This window comes from Lacerta agilis, chromosome 15 (genome assembly GCF_009819535.1).
Source record: "Lacerta agilis isolate rLacAgi1 chromosome 15, rLacAgi1.pri, whole genome shotgun sequence".
Lineage (NCBI taxonomy): Eukaryota > Metazoa > Chordata > Lepidosauria > Squamata > Lacertidae > Lacerta > Lacerta agilis.
This window is the reverse complement of record NC_046326.1, coordinates 19139973-19154021: the sequence shown is the minus strand read 5'-3', so window position 1 is coordinate 19154021 and position 14049 is coordinate 19139973. Positions and strand designations below refer to the sequence as shown.

General features: G+C 42.1%; 1 protein-coding gene across 3 annotated transcripts; it reads left to right on the top strand.

Annotated features, from left to right (window-relative positions):
* Positions 1-565: 565 nt before the first annotated feature.
* Positions 566-11440, top strand: C15H11orf88 (chromosome 15 C11orf88 homolog). 3 transcript variants are annotated; one of them, XM_033172294.1, is made up of 5 exons: positions 566-922; positions 3105-3172; positions 7457-7516; positions 7708-7757; positions 11100-11440. In XM_033172294.1, exons 1-5 carry the CDS (start codon positions 625-627, stop codon positions 11164-11166), a joined length of 543 nt encoding a protein of 180 aa, XP_033028185.1. In that variant the 5' UTR covers positions 566-624; the 3' UTR covers positions 11167-11440. The 3 variants fall into 3 exon arrangements, with proteins under 3 accessions (XP_033028185.1, XP_033028187.1, XP_033028184.1); XM_033172296.1 differs by having other exon boundaries at positions 3099-3172; positions 7712-7757; XM_033172293.1 differs by having other exon boundaries at positions 3099-3172.
* The last annotated feature ends 2609 nt before the right edge of the window (positions 11441-14049 follow it).

The following is a 14049-nucleotide window of genomic DNA, read 5'->3' as shown; positions in this document are numbered from 1 at the left end:
TTTCCCAGTTGTTGCTGTTCTCCATCATAATATTTTACAAGGACAGGAAGAAACATCACGCATAGAATAATTTCAACACAAGGATATAGTTTGAGTGCCTCACCTGTAGTTTTATAAATCATTTAAAGTGTCAGCACGAATGGAAGTTGTTAATATTGCAGTTGTTGTATAAGGGATTGTTATTTTGACTGGAGTGTAATTGAAATTAGTAAGATTTTGGAACGCAGAAATAAAGTAAATCATTAAACCATCAATTCTAGCATGCGGGGGAGGGCACATATTATAAAATTTGGTATCTGAAGGATTGGTATTAGTAATTGTATTATAATTTGGCGCTGTTATAATGAGACTATTATTGGATTGCAATAGAAAACTAATACAAATTATGATATATATAAAATAAATGAATGTTATGAAACGAATACGAGACAAATAGTAATATCCCGAGGTCCAGGCCACGCTACCTTTCCCCGGCCACCCCGTTTTCTGCCTCTACTCCGAATCCCCCTTCATCCGGGGTAGAGGGAGGCCCAGAGTGACGGTGGCCAGCGGGAGGCAGGTGAGCCGCCGGAGCGCAAGGGCGGGAAGGAGAGCGCGAGGCCTCCTCCTCCTCCTCCGGGCGCCATGGAGACGCCGCGGCAGGAGACGCCGAGGCCTGAGGCCCCTCCAACGACGGCAGCCGCGGCCGCCATGGCTTCTCCGACGCCGCTGCCTTCTCCTGCCTTCCTGGCCTTCGCGGGCTCCTGCGAGCAGGACGTGACTCTGGCCAAGTCCTTCTGGAACTCCGTCACCCTCCAGCCGCCGCTCGAGTCCCGCCTGGGGCCGCGAAGGGACTCGGCCAGCTACGCCGGCTCCAGGAAGGGCTCCCGGGCGGAGGCGCCGAGCGGCACCAGCCTGCAGGTCGCCCACGGCGCCGACTACAGTGAGGAGGGAGAAGATGCGCCCCTGGTTCCTTGGGCTTTCCTCCCCTCGCCCCCTTCTTTTCCCCGGCAGGGCTTCCTCCTCCCCGCTGGCTCCGAGTGAGGGGAAGGTCAGGGTGCCCCGGGGCACGTGCAGAGTGCGTGTCCCTTCTCCCCTGGGGAAAAAAGGGGGCTTGGCCTGCGTGCGCATCCTCAGCCCTGTTTCGTTGTGTTGTCCAGTGGTACCTTGGTTCTCAAACTTGATCCGTTCCAAAACCAAACCGCTTTTTCATAGAAAATAATGCAAAATAGCCTAAAACAGCAATTTAACATGAATTTTACTATCTCACGAAACCATTGATCCATAAAATGAAAGCGATAAACAATGCACTGCAGTCACACACACAATCAATCAATCAGTAGCCGAAGTGGGTTCCACACAGTCACAAAAATGAAACAAAAAGAGCACAAAAACAAAAACGCAAAATAAATAGCAAAAAAGGACAGACCTCTGTGTAATACTCAAATCGGAAACATAGCACTCAAAACGGAGCACATTCAGCTTCCGAAAATAGTTCGCAAACCGGAACACACACTTCCGGGTTTGCAGTATTTGGGTTCCAAGTTGTTTGAATACCAAGGCGTTTGAGAACCAAGGTACCACTGTATTGTTTTATCACACTTCCCTCCAAGGAGCTCAATGTGGCCTACATGGTTGTGTCCATCTTACCCTCCCAGCAGCCCTGCAGGGTAGGTTAGACTGAGAGAGGCATGAGTGGGGATTCGAACCCTTTGCCTCCAGCAAACTGCTACTAGGAGTGTATATTTAAGTGGTTCTCACAACAACCCTGCAGCGTAGGATAGGCTGAGAGAGGGACAGATCGTTACAAGTCACCCAGGGAGCTTTGTGGCTATGTGGGCCTCGCACGTCCTTATCCAACATTTTAACCACACTTGTTCAACAGCTTTCCCTTCTATTAGTCTTGAAGTGTGGGGGGAGGAATCACTGTTTTTCACCTCTTACTAATAATTGCCTGTGGGTTGCCACCCCAATTTCCTGAGGGCAGCGGGTAGCCCACTTTGCCTATAAGTCCTGACACTAGCCCACATATTCTTCAGTCAACCCGCAATTCACTTTGCAGGGTTGATTTGAAGTGAATGCAGGGTCTCTTTGCCCTAGGAAATGATTTTCCATTTCTTCTCCAGATCACCCCAGTATTTAATGTGCCTCCTCTTGGCCACAGGAGTACTGAAAATTTTCATTTCTTTAAAAAAGAAAATCACTTTTCAGCAGATTTAGAAATAGCTAAATAAATAATATATATATATATATATATATATATATATATATATATATATATATATATATATATAAAGTAGACAAATAGGTACTGCTCCGACGGGAAGGTAAAAGGTGCTGCTCTGGTTTGCCAGAAGTGGCTTAGTCATGCTGGACACGTGACCCAGAAGCTGTACGCCGGCTCCCTCGGCCAGTAACACGAGATGAGCACCACAACCCCAGAGTCGGACATGACTGGACCTAATGGTCAGGGATCCCTTTACCTTTACTTGTCGGTTTGCCTGCAGCGGGTAGGAATTTTCTGCAGGTGACTAGACAAGAGATCTTTGGGGAAATTGGCTCTATTCTGACTAAAAATGGACAGCTGTTCCTTTTTTGGGGAGTCTACCTTAACCATTCAGGGACGCGGGTGCCGATCAGAAGGTCGGCAGTTCGAATCCCCGCGACGGGGTGAGCTCCCGTTGCTTGGTCCCTGCTCCTGCCCACCTAGCAGTTCGAAAGCACCTCAAAGTGCAAGTAGATAAATAAGTACCACTCCAGCAGGAAGGTAAACAGCGTTTCCATGTGCTGCTCTGGTTCACCAGAAGTGGCTTAGTCATGGTGGCCAAATGACCCAGAAGCTGTACGCCGGCTCCCTTGGCCAGTAAAGCGAGATGAGCGCCGCAACCCCAGAGTCGTCCATGACTGGACCTAATGGTCAGGGGTCCCTTTACCTTTACCTTAACCACTCACCCATTTCATCTTGCTGTATGCCTTCATTCTACCTTACCATCGTTTGCTTAGGTGTTAGTGGCTATTGCTCCATACAGTTTTGAATTATTCCGTAAATGGGGCTTATTCCCAGGTAAATGGAATTAGTACTACAACCTCACTGTTTTACCTTCATTTGTTTTATTTAGGAAAAGAAGATGACAAAAGCACGGAAACTAGTGCTGCTGAGGAAAGTGATTTGAAGGAACAGTATATTAAGAAGGTAAGATTCCTTCCCTCTCATGATGATGATAATAATAATAATAATAATAATATGTTTGTGTTTTAGATTATTTTTCAGTGTCTTTCCTGAAAAATGATTAGAATTTAAGTAGACAATTATATACATGTAGATATTTATATATTGTTTGTACAGGTTAGCCCCTCCACTCCAGAAGCCTTTCTATCTGATTATCTCTTTCACTGAAGAAATTGAGATAATTAAATTGCATTGTAAATCTGAGAGAGAGGAAGACATGCAAGCACATTGGATTAGAAACATAAATTTGAAAAGATTGAAATAGCCTTTCTTCAAGATTTGTGCTGCACCAGTGTTGGGCAGAAAAATAAGCAAGCCTTTTATTGCTGCATGAGAGAGAGAGAGAGAGAGAGAGAGAGAGAACTGCATTCTTGGGCACCCCCAGTTCTCCAGTCAATAGTTTGAGCCCAGAAATGCATTTTACCAGACAAACCCAATGCCACTTAACAACAGGTACTTAATAATTATGGACAGAGCTGTATTAAAATAATAATAAATTCTGCATCTGCGTCCAGAGACTCAGTAAGAAAAGCTGGCTTTGGTAACCTGTATAATTTATGTTCAAATCTTACTCAGCTGCTCCTCTGGCTTTGGAGATTTTAGCAGCCACAGCCAATGCATGTTCAAGCATATCTTTGCAGCTGTGAGGGATACAAACTTTGATTTCAAAATAAATGAAAGCTAAGATTCTCAGCTGGATTCTTTGCTCACTAAAGCACCTTGTTTCTGTTGCTGTGCAATTTATTGTGCTCCTAGCCCTGTTTATGGAAAAGGTGTGTTTGGGTATGTGTATATGATAGGGGCATTGCATAGAAATCTCTTCTTTTTTCCTTTTTGCACACAATTCTTGAAAGCATTTTGTATTCCTAGTGAGTGAAACGGAGGGCAAACCGTTTCCATCCCTTGATTAAAGTTTGGATGGCCTTCCTTGGGCCATACAAAATTGTTTTGTGAGACAGATCCTGCCCACCAGCTGTAAGTTTGCCATTCCTGCTGCACACTGAGTATATACTGACTGCAACACAACCTTGGTATGGGCCAGTGGATATTGATTTGGATTTAGGTGTAAGGAAAGGGCAGAGGGATTTAGGTGTAAGGAAAGGGCGGAGGGACATCTGCTTTGTGTGCAGAAGCTCCCAGGTTCCATCTCCAGCATCTTCAGGTAGGGCTGAGAAGGATTCCTGCCTGAAACCCTGGAGAGCTGCTGCCAGTCAGTGCAGACAATACTGAGCTAGATGGACCTGTGGTCCAATTCGTAGGGATGCCAGGAAATTCTGACAGGAGCAGAAATTGCTGGTGTTCACTTATTCATCTCATGTCCGGAATAGAAAACAGCGTTTATTGCTGTTGTTGCTTTCAGTCCACAATGATACACAATAGATTATTTGCATTCAACTTCATCTGCTCTGAAATGGGTGGGGTGAAATAATGTTAAGACAGCGTAAATTACATTACTAATTACAGCAGAATACAAACAGGGCTGCATGCTGCAAATACAGAATGGAATGGGAAAGTGATGCCTTCTTTCAGCTATACTGATTCAGTTTAAAGCAGATTCTTTGTGGGATACCTGCATTCCAAAACCCATCTTCATCCCCAAATTACTGAAATTTATGTAGACTTAACTTGAGAATAATGGTGATTTTCCTCAAAGCTTTGGAAGAGATAAAAAAATGGATTATAAGGCTTTCAAACACAGTAAGGTTTAACCCTAAGCACATTTGTTAGAAAGTAAGTCCCACTTGCTTCTAAGTAAATATGAAGGATTCTGGTGAACAAATGTTGCTTTCAAACCCCAAAAAGTTGGTTCTTTAGCCATGAATCCTTAGCTCAGGATCACTGTGTCTGTTGTGGACTGTGGACCGTATACTGTCTTCTGAGAACAAGGATGCTGTTGGTCTAATTCAAGTTTTGGTTCTGGAAATCAAGTTCAAACATAGAAACAAAGCCAGGCTGAACAGAGAAAAGCAAGCAGAAATTCTTAGTTACAATAGTGACTACTCTGGCTGTCAGGGGAGGCATTTATAGGCAGCATTGTAGCTTATGGGGAACCAGTCTGGCAGTATTAGACTCCGTCAATCACAGGATGTAGGAAGCACAGGCTCCAGGAGCAACAGTTATGTCAATTCTAGACCTGTTCTAGACTTGTTGGGACCACATCATTTATGATGATGCTGCAGCAGATATAACGGGAAATTGACCACTGTTCTATATATCTTGATGGGGAAACACCATGTTGGCTCTTTGCTAATTAACTCCTGAAGCACACTGTGGAACTAAGCATCTTTTGTCTCCTGGCTCACTGCGCACATTTATCATTAAGCTAATTGAAAGTGTAAGTAACATTACTGTAAACCATATAATGTTACAGTATTGTGCTATGGCTGCTAGTGCTAGCCTGTAATTTGAGGATATTTCCCTAATTTTAGTCAAATTTTAGAGGGCTTCTCTCCCCCTCTTTTTATATTAAATGAAAAGCTTTATATCTCAGGGCTGGGAAGGAAGCCAGATTCAAGCAGTCGTTAGGAGGAGCTGAAAAGTGCTGAGGTCTGCAGCTGTTTCTTGCAAGCCTGCATTCCTACTTATTGCAATTAATAACCATATAATGGATTTCATCTGGCAACATCCATTAAACCTACCTAGTAGAAATTGGATTAAGAGGAGAAGTGAGCCTGTTCAACTTTCCCCCCATCCCTGTTATTTTGTTAAGTATTTTAGCCACAGAAAGATGTGAGCTCGCGATTGCTCCATTTTGCATATCATAAGTCACCAGCAAGTCTGGTTGATTTTGGCTAGAAAATTATTCTGTAGAGCCATATGGTTTTTATTTTTTCAGTTTATTAGTCACTTGCTACAGAAAGTCTCTAAATTACTTTTAAAAATTTAAGAACATAATGCAAATCAGAAGGTGGAGGAAACAATATGTTACAATTAAAAACCATACTAAAATCCATAAAAGAGACTTAGTAAAGCAGCAGCAAGAACTATAATCCAGCAACATCTTCTTAACCAACCAACTTCTCAAGCTTGTTGTACTGGAAATGCATCATAAGCTACCCAGAAGCTCAGATAGGGTGGTTGTAATTCTTATATAATATGTATGTAGTATATAACTTTTGATAGTTTGATGTATATATGCTTTTAAATGGCTTGTGAACTTTAGCCATGTTTTATTTGTGCACTGCTAGGATAATTTTTTGATGAAGCAGTTTATACATTTTCTAAATAAATCAATAATCTTTACAAGTCTTGATTAAACCAGAGAAATTAAATATAATAAAGGACCAAACTAACCCTGATGTGTAACCATGTCATTTGGAAGCGGCTTCTTCAAGAGCAGAAGTTTCACAAGAGCTGTGACTGATTGAAAGCCTAAGAATCTAAATTTGTTGACAAAACATCACCCGAATGAATTCATTTCCCCTTTTCTTGCACTTGAGAATTTTCCAGGCTATTTTGTTTTATCCAAGCAACTCCCACAACAAAAGATGCAACATTCTGACTCACTATATCCCTCTTTTCTGCCTTTGAAACACAACTGGGAGAACTATTAAGTCCACGTGCATCCTGCAAAATATAGATCATCAGGGCAGAATAGCGCTCTTGGAGAAATCAAAATTCCATCTCATCCAGAACAAAACTAATTTGTTTTTCTTGCAGGAGGAATGGAGATTTTTCAGAGTAGCAAATCACATTCTGTTTTCCTTTGCTTGAACTTGAGGTTTGCTGTTTGGGGTGTGGTAGCTTACAGAGCAAGTGTTTGGCATCAGCCTCTCCTTCTGATGTGCTTAGCATTTCAACCCATTGGGTTGGATCCAGAGTGAGTTAGTTGCCCTTCGTTTCCAATTAAATCAGTGGGACTTAAGTCATGCCTAGGGATGCACAGAAGCATTGATTTCCATCATGTCCCGTGTACATCACAATCAGCACTGTTTCCATTCTGCTACAGTTTAGCTTCTTCTAGAAGCTATGTTATTCTCACTAGCTGCTATGACTACTGGTAATACTGACATAATTAATTACTGTACATGTTTTCTATCAGTTGGGTGAGCTTGAGGCAGGTGGATTTCCAAAATTAATTTGGCTCATCCGTTAGCATACGATGTGTGGAATTGAAAGGTTGGATATACAAACATTTCTTCTCTACAGGGTCACTTTACTACTCACCCAGGTTGAACAAGTTTGCGTGAAGTGTCCCAGATTCATTTATCTGCACTTAATTATTGCAAGTGTATATATTTTTTTCAGAGCAAGAAGAGAGAAGAAATAATAGCATTACTGAAGAAACAAAGGGAAGAGAGGATTGCGGTAAAATGGAATATTATTCTTTTATTAATGCAGGCCAAAACTTTGGGAGGTTGGATTTTTGCATTTATGTTTTGCATACCATAGTAACAAGAAATGGTACATAATTGATGTGCCAGTAATGATATTTGGTTTTGTTGGTGCCTACAGTGTGACTATAAACCTTTTTAAAGTAAACTATATTTATTTCTCAGAAAGAAATGTTATCTGATCCATATAAGCCAAAGATCAGACCTCGTGAAAGGTAATATTGCTTTATTTCTTGTTTGTCTCTAATCATTTTTATAATTTTTGAAATGTGAAACCTCCAGGTTTCTTTGCACCCTTGCAACTTACCACACATTTTTACAGGATACTAATGATGAAAAAGCCAGAGTTTGGGTGGTGTGCACTCCTAATTGTCAGTAGGAATTTCTCTAGGCCAGGGGTGGGAAGTAAATACTCAAAAGAAATAAGCATACTTAGCACAAGAGAGCAGGCTTTTCATTTCTGCTAGGTATGGCGACTAAATGATGGCAAGTTCTTGGTAGACCGGGCCTCTGAGAAACTTGTATTCCAAGTCTCTTCACTTATATTCAAAATTCTCCATTTCCCCCCCCCCTGGCTCTCTTTACGCCCTCCAACCCTCAGGTTATTGCACTGCTTCTACAACCAATTCCCCACACACTCTTCTTTTCCTTTGGAAGAGACCAAACATGCCAGAAAAACAACTATGGTCTACACTTCAGGGTTGCCATATACTACTTTAATTCCCTGCTTCCTCCAGCAAAATGGATAAAACAACACTGGCTTACTTTGCAGGGCTGGCTTAATCCACACTTTCTCAGGCACATCCCTGCCTCCGGCAATGTGCGTATAAACAATGGAGTAGATCTGCATTGGCAAAGTAATTTCATTTTACTATGAAGATCTTTACTCTTTTTTTCTTTTAGTCTTAAAATGACAGGTTGGGGGGGAGGATTATTTATGTACCCAATGGGCAGACTGAATAGGACTGGGGAGATCATTGAGGCACACACTTCATAGTAAAATGAAATTATTTTCTCCAACACTGACTAAAACATGTAGAACCTGGCAGCATAAAGTAGCAGGTCTTATTAATTATTATTGGCAGGGTTTAGATTCAGCAATGCAGGGAGGAGAATAAAGCCATAAGAAATTAAAAGCCACATCTTTTAAAAACTACCCCTCTGGAAGTGCTGACTTGGCATCTCACACACTCCTTCACTCAGCAAATTCTTCCCTTTTAATGTGTTAATTGACAGGATTTTTCTCAGCTTATGACCCATAAGAAAGTAGAATTCAAACCCCCAGCTTGTTACATTTTGTAATGAGCTTGGGGGTTAGACTAAATGGGTTTCCGGGGTCCCCTCCAATTCTAGGATTTCCTGTGGATTCTGCAAAAGAAAGAAAGAGGCTGCTAAAAAGCCTGCTGCCGCTACATGGGAGACAGATTGAAGAAAGGGAAATACAAATTGGCTCCACCCCATAGGGCCTTAAGCTTTCCAGCCATGGTGTTGCATGCGTTTGCACAAGGGCCCTTCCGAGCTGCCCTAGCCATCCACTTGAATCCAAGAGAATAAGGGAGGTGGGGGTGCACTTATTTGACCTGCAGGGGCAACCCTCAAACAAGCATGAGGGGCACCTTGCCATAGCTTTTAGTACCTCTGCGAGCAGTGAACAAACAGGCTGCACCAAGTTCAGTGCTGCCCTGAGTCACCCGGCAATTACAGCAACAACTTCATGGTGAGTTCCAGCACACATTTTTCTTGGGGTGGGGGGCATTCATTAGAATGGTTGCATGCCCACCTCCCACTTTGTTGGGTTTCCTGGTACCTTTCCCTAAGAAATCCCATGGTACCTCCAGTTTCTGAAAAGCCTCTTGATAAGTGCTTTTGGCTTTTTTGTTGTTGTTCTGGCTGCAGTGGTTCCTACTAGAAATGACAGCTAAGATGGATGGTGGAGAATGCCTTATTTGTTCCAGCTGACTTTTTTGGAGTTCATCGAGGCTTTACCATTCTGTCTTTCTGCAAGACATTATTCTAAGATCAAGCTCCTCCTCCTCCTCTCCCTGCCTGAACATGCTGCATCCATTTCAATGGTGCTTTTGCTGGGAATCCCAAGCTGCTCCCATGAAATGATCTGAAACAATTCCTTGCTTGTTCTTACTCCCGGGTCCTCTCTGCCCACCCCCAGTCCAGTTTTTCATCCCATGTGGTTTCCTTACTTTGTGGAGAGAGATCTGCCTCTCACTGGATCAATGAATTCCCAGGTAGGAGTTGCAGGCCCATCAATGTGCCATAGAAGGTCTGCTAGCATGGTTGGCACATGGTTAAAGGCGCACAGTCCCTGAACAAAGACACCATTCTTTGGGTCCATCCTCTTACTAAAGTATTTGGGGGCTACTCTCATATATCTCACTGGGAGAAAGTGAGAATGGATGTTCTTGTTCAAAAACCTTTGCAATTTTCAACAATTCATAGACTGATGACTCCCTTCTTTCTTCTTTCTGTCTCACTGATTATTCTTCAAACTCATTTAGCCACATCCTCAAACTAAATATAGCAGAGAGATTGAAAAATTCACTTCCTGTAAAGCCCTTTGCCTCCCATTCACCACTCACAGAAACAGCTTCCACTTCTCTTTATCATTCCAACTCCATAGCAAGGCAAAATTTAAGTGTGCTGCAGGAGGTAGGAATGGGAGAATTTGTCAATTTCAGCTTCCCTCAGTTTCTCGTTTTTCTGGTCAAGTTCAGTTCTTCACACTTCCGCATCAGTTTGCAATTTTTTTTTAAGAATAAAAAGTTCTCATGAAATTCCTCAGCACTTGCGTGCAGAATTCAACTACTATACACATTTCTATACAATTTTGTCTAATATAATGCATTTTTGTATGCTATTTTCACTAATATATGCAGTTATTTTCACACTTTAATATACAGTGGTACCTTGGTACTCAAATGGCTTGGCTCCCAAACGACTGAAACCCGTAAGTAACTGTTCCAGCTTGAGAGCATTTTTCGGAAGCCGAACATCTGCTGCAGCTTCTGCTTGAATGCAGGAAGCTCCTACAGCCAATCAGAAGCCGCACCTTGGTTTTCAAATGGTTTCGGGAGTCGAAAAGACTCTGAGAGCCAGTGTGGTGTAGTGGTTAAGAGCTGTAGACTCATAATCGGCTGAACCGGGTTCGCGTCCCCACTCTTCCACATGCAGCTGCTGGGTGACTTGGGCTAGTCACACTTCTCTGAAGTCTCTCAGCCCCACTCACCTCACAGAGTGTTTGTTGTGGGGGAGGAAGGGAAAGGAGATTGTTAGCCGCTTTGAGACTCCTTCGCGTAGTGATAAAGCGGGATATCAAATCCAAACTCTTCTTCCTCTTCTTCTTCTTCTTCTTCTTTTTCTTCTTCAGAACGAATTAAGTTCGAGAACCAAGGTACCACACAATACTTGGCTGGAGAACTGAACTGCAAAATTTGTATGAGTGAGATTTTCAAATAATAGTTGTGTTTCAGTTCATATATCATTTCAAAAAATGTGACAGCTACTAACTTGTATTCTTAGTGCATTTTCTTGTTTGGTTTCAGCGAAATTAAAAAAAAGGTATCAGATTCTGACCTTGAGGATAAAGAAAGTGTAAGTGCTTTACCTTGAGCATTTTGGTCAACGTGAACAACTTGGAGAGAGAAGTCTTGGTCCATTCAGAAATCTTGTCCTGTTCTTCATCGTATTCTGCCTTGGGCTGTTCAGATGCTGAGCCCTTGTGGGATTCCCTGGCTAACTTTCTTCCTAAAGTGTTTGAGAAGAGTGCCCTATGTCAAAAGCTAATAGATTCTTCAATTTGGCTAGTAAATTTATTAGTTTGTCATGCCAAGCAACAAGGCATGGTTAGAAATGCTGAATACAATAAACTGGCTTTGAAACACCAGCTTGTATTATGCATGCTGAAAAGTTAATCTTTCGGTGGTCTTAGGAGTGATCTTTCTATCATTTTCTGGTTTGGTAGACACCATTCCCCCCAAGATTAAAACCCAGATGTGATGTTTCTCTGTGACAAAAATGGTGATCAGGAACCTATAACGTACATTTTTAAGAAAATGTCTCTCCACAGAAACATGTCCACTGAAATCAAATACAGTGGTACCCCGGGTTACGTCCTTAATTTGTTCCAGGTTACTGTACGTAACCCGAAAAGGACGTAACCCGAATAATTCGTTCTGCGCATGCGCAAACCGGAAAAAACCAGAAAATTGCGTCTGTGCATGTGCAGACCGCGAAAACGCTTCTGCGCATGTGCAAATCGCGCATGCTTCGGGTTGCACTTCTGGGTTAGCAGAGTTCGTAACCCGAAAAGTGCACAACCCGAAGTGTACGTAACCCGAGGTACGACTGTACTCTAGTTTTCAGGGTTTCATTGATGTCCTATTATATTACCTCTCTAAGGCTGCAATGCTGTGCACACTTCCTGGGGAATAAGCTCCACTGGGACTTACTTCTGAGTAAACCTGCATAGAATTTCACTGCATGGTAACCATTTTTCTCTGGCAGAAAATTGCCTAGTGAATTTTGCCTAGAATCCCTACTTCAGTATTGTCCTTTCCCTGGTCTTTGGCATGCATGGAGATAAATTAGCAAGAGCTAAATCTACCACCTTGTTTTCAGTGTGCACAAATTGACACTGTTGAGTTGTGGGGACAAGAATTTTTGTTCTACTATATGACTTTAACAATACTTTACACTCTTAAAACCATGAAGAAAATAGTTGGGATGGGTACAGCTGTGTCAATATTGAAGAAGAAGCTTTTTTGTCCATCTGTATAGAGCTTTGCAAAATATAAATGTATTTTTTATAAATATATGTATTTCAGATCTCTCAGAGACTTGCCTTTATTCTTTCCAGTTCATAGATAGGCAACTGAGTCTGAGAGCATGCATTACAGAGGATGTTTAGAAGATTACTGGTACATTCTCCACATTTGTTAAAATGAATGCTTTTTCCTCCCTACACTGATCTGCTAAGATCTATTACAAGGTCTGTGTTAATGTAATAAGTTTACATTTTTCTATGTCATTCTTGATTTAAAAAAAAAATCTTCAAGCCTGATGGCCTTGCAACACACACTCTTTTTGCTTTGTCAAAATCAGCAGAAATTTAATTAACATTTCTTTGCGTCAGCTTCTGCAGCAAGATTTCAGGTCAGGTTCACACATGGTTTAGCAAGGGCTCATGATGAGTGAGTGGCATAGATACATACACACACACACACACACACACACACACACACACACACACACACATATCCTGCTAATAATTCAGGATCCTACTTAGAAAATCGCTGACACTTCTTCCAGAGAATGCGTAGCAGTGTGTTAATGTTAGCTCTTTGAGCCATTGCAATGCAGCTTTCTAGAAATGCCTTGAATGCAATTAGGGAGATGATCAGAATGACTAGTATTCATCTGCGGAATTGCTAAGAGCAAATCTGCATCATTTGCCAGAAACAAAACTTTTAGATCACCTGAGTTCACAAATACAGCTGACAGTCTTCTAGCATTGATTACAAATCATAAGTGATCAAGTGGTATACAGGTTTGAATTGGCCCTGAAAGCACCTTTGTTTTTCATGATAATTGGGTGAAAAACTTGAAAAATAGCAGAAGGTGTTTATCAAGTTCCACAAACACCTCAAAATTGGAGCAATTTAGATTTCTGCATCCTACCATGGGTTTGCTACTGGAACTACCACTGCTATTAGCTTACTTGCTTTCTGCTGCTCCAGAGCAAAGGATCTGAAGCAGTGGGTTCAAATTACAAGAAAGGAGATTATGATTAAACATTCTAAAGAACTTTCTGACAGCAAGAGTTGTTTGACAGTGCAACGGACTACCTTGAAAGGTGTTGGAGTCAACACCATTGGAGGTTTTTTTTAACAGATTGGATGATCAGGGATTCTTTAGCTGTGATTCCTGCATTGCTGGAGCTTGGACTAGATGACCCTTAGGCTCCCTTCCAACTCTACAGTTCCATGATGTTGTGATTATTATAAAGTGCTCACAAACAGCACTTGCTGGGTGTTTAGACCAACAGTTTAAACCTGAGAAAAGGTTCCCTTTGCAAACAGGAAGAGCCCTGCTGAATCAGGCCCATGATCCATCTAGTCCAGCCTTCTGTTTTCACAGTAGCCAACTAGGTGCCTTTGGGAAACCTACAAGAACAGCCTGAGTGCCATAGAGCTCTCTCCTCACTTGCAGTTCCCAGCAACTGTTATTCAGAAGCACGCTGACAAAACTTTGTTAAAGAGGTTCCCTGTCCCACAATGTACGTCTTTATTTTAAGCCATGATGCAAGTAGCATCTTGAGTCTACTTTATCTTCACTTTGGCAGCTAGAAACTGTTTCCAAGCCTGGATGAGCAGAAACATGGCTGGGAAGCCAGGAAGCAGGTGCAGTCCAGCTCCCCTACCCTCCGGAAACAAGCGGGAGAAATGCAGGGTCAGCATTTGGCCACTGGAAGTGGTGCAAAGGAAACTTTCCACT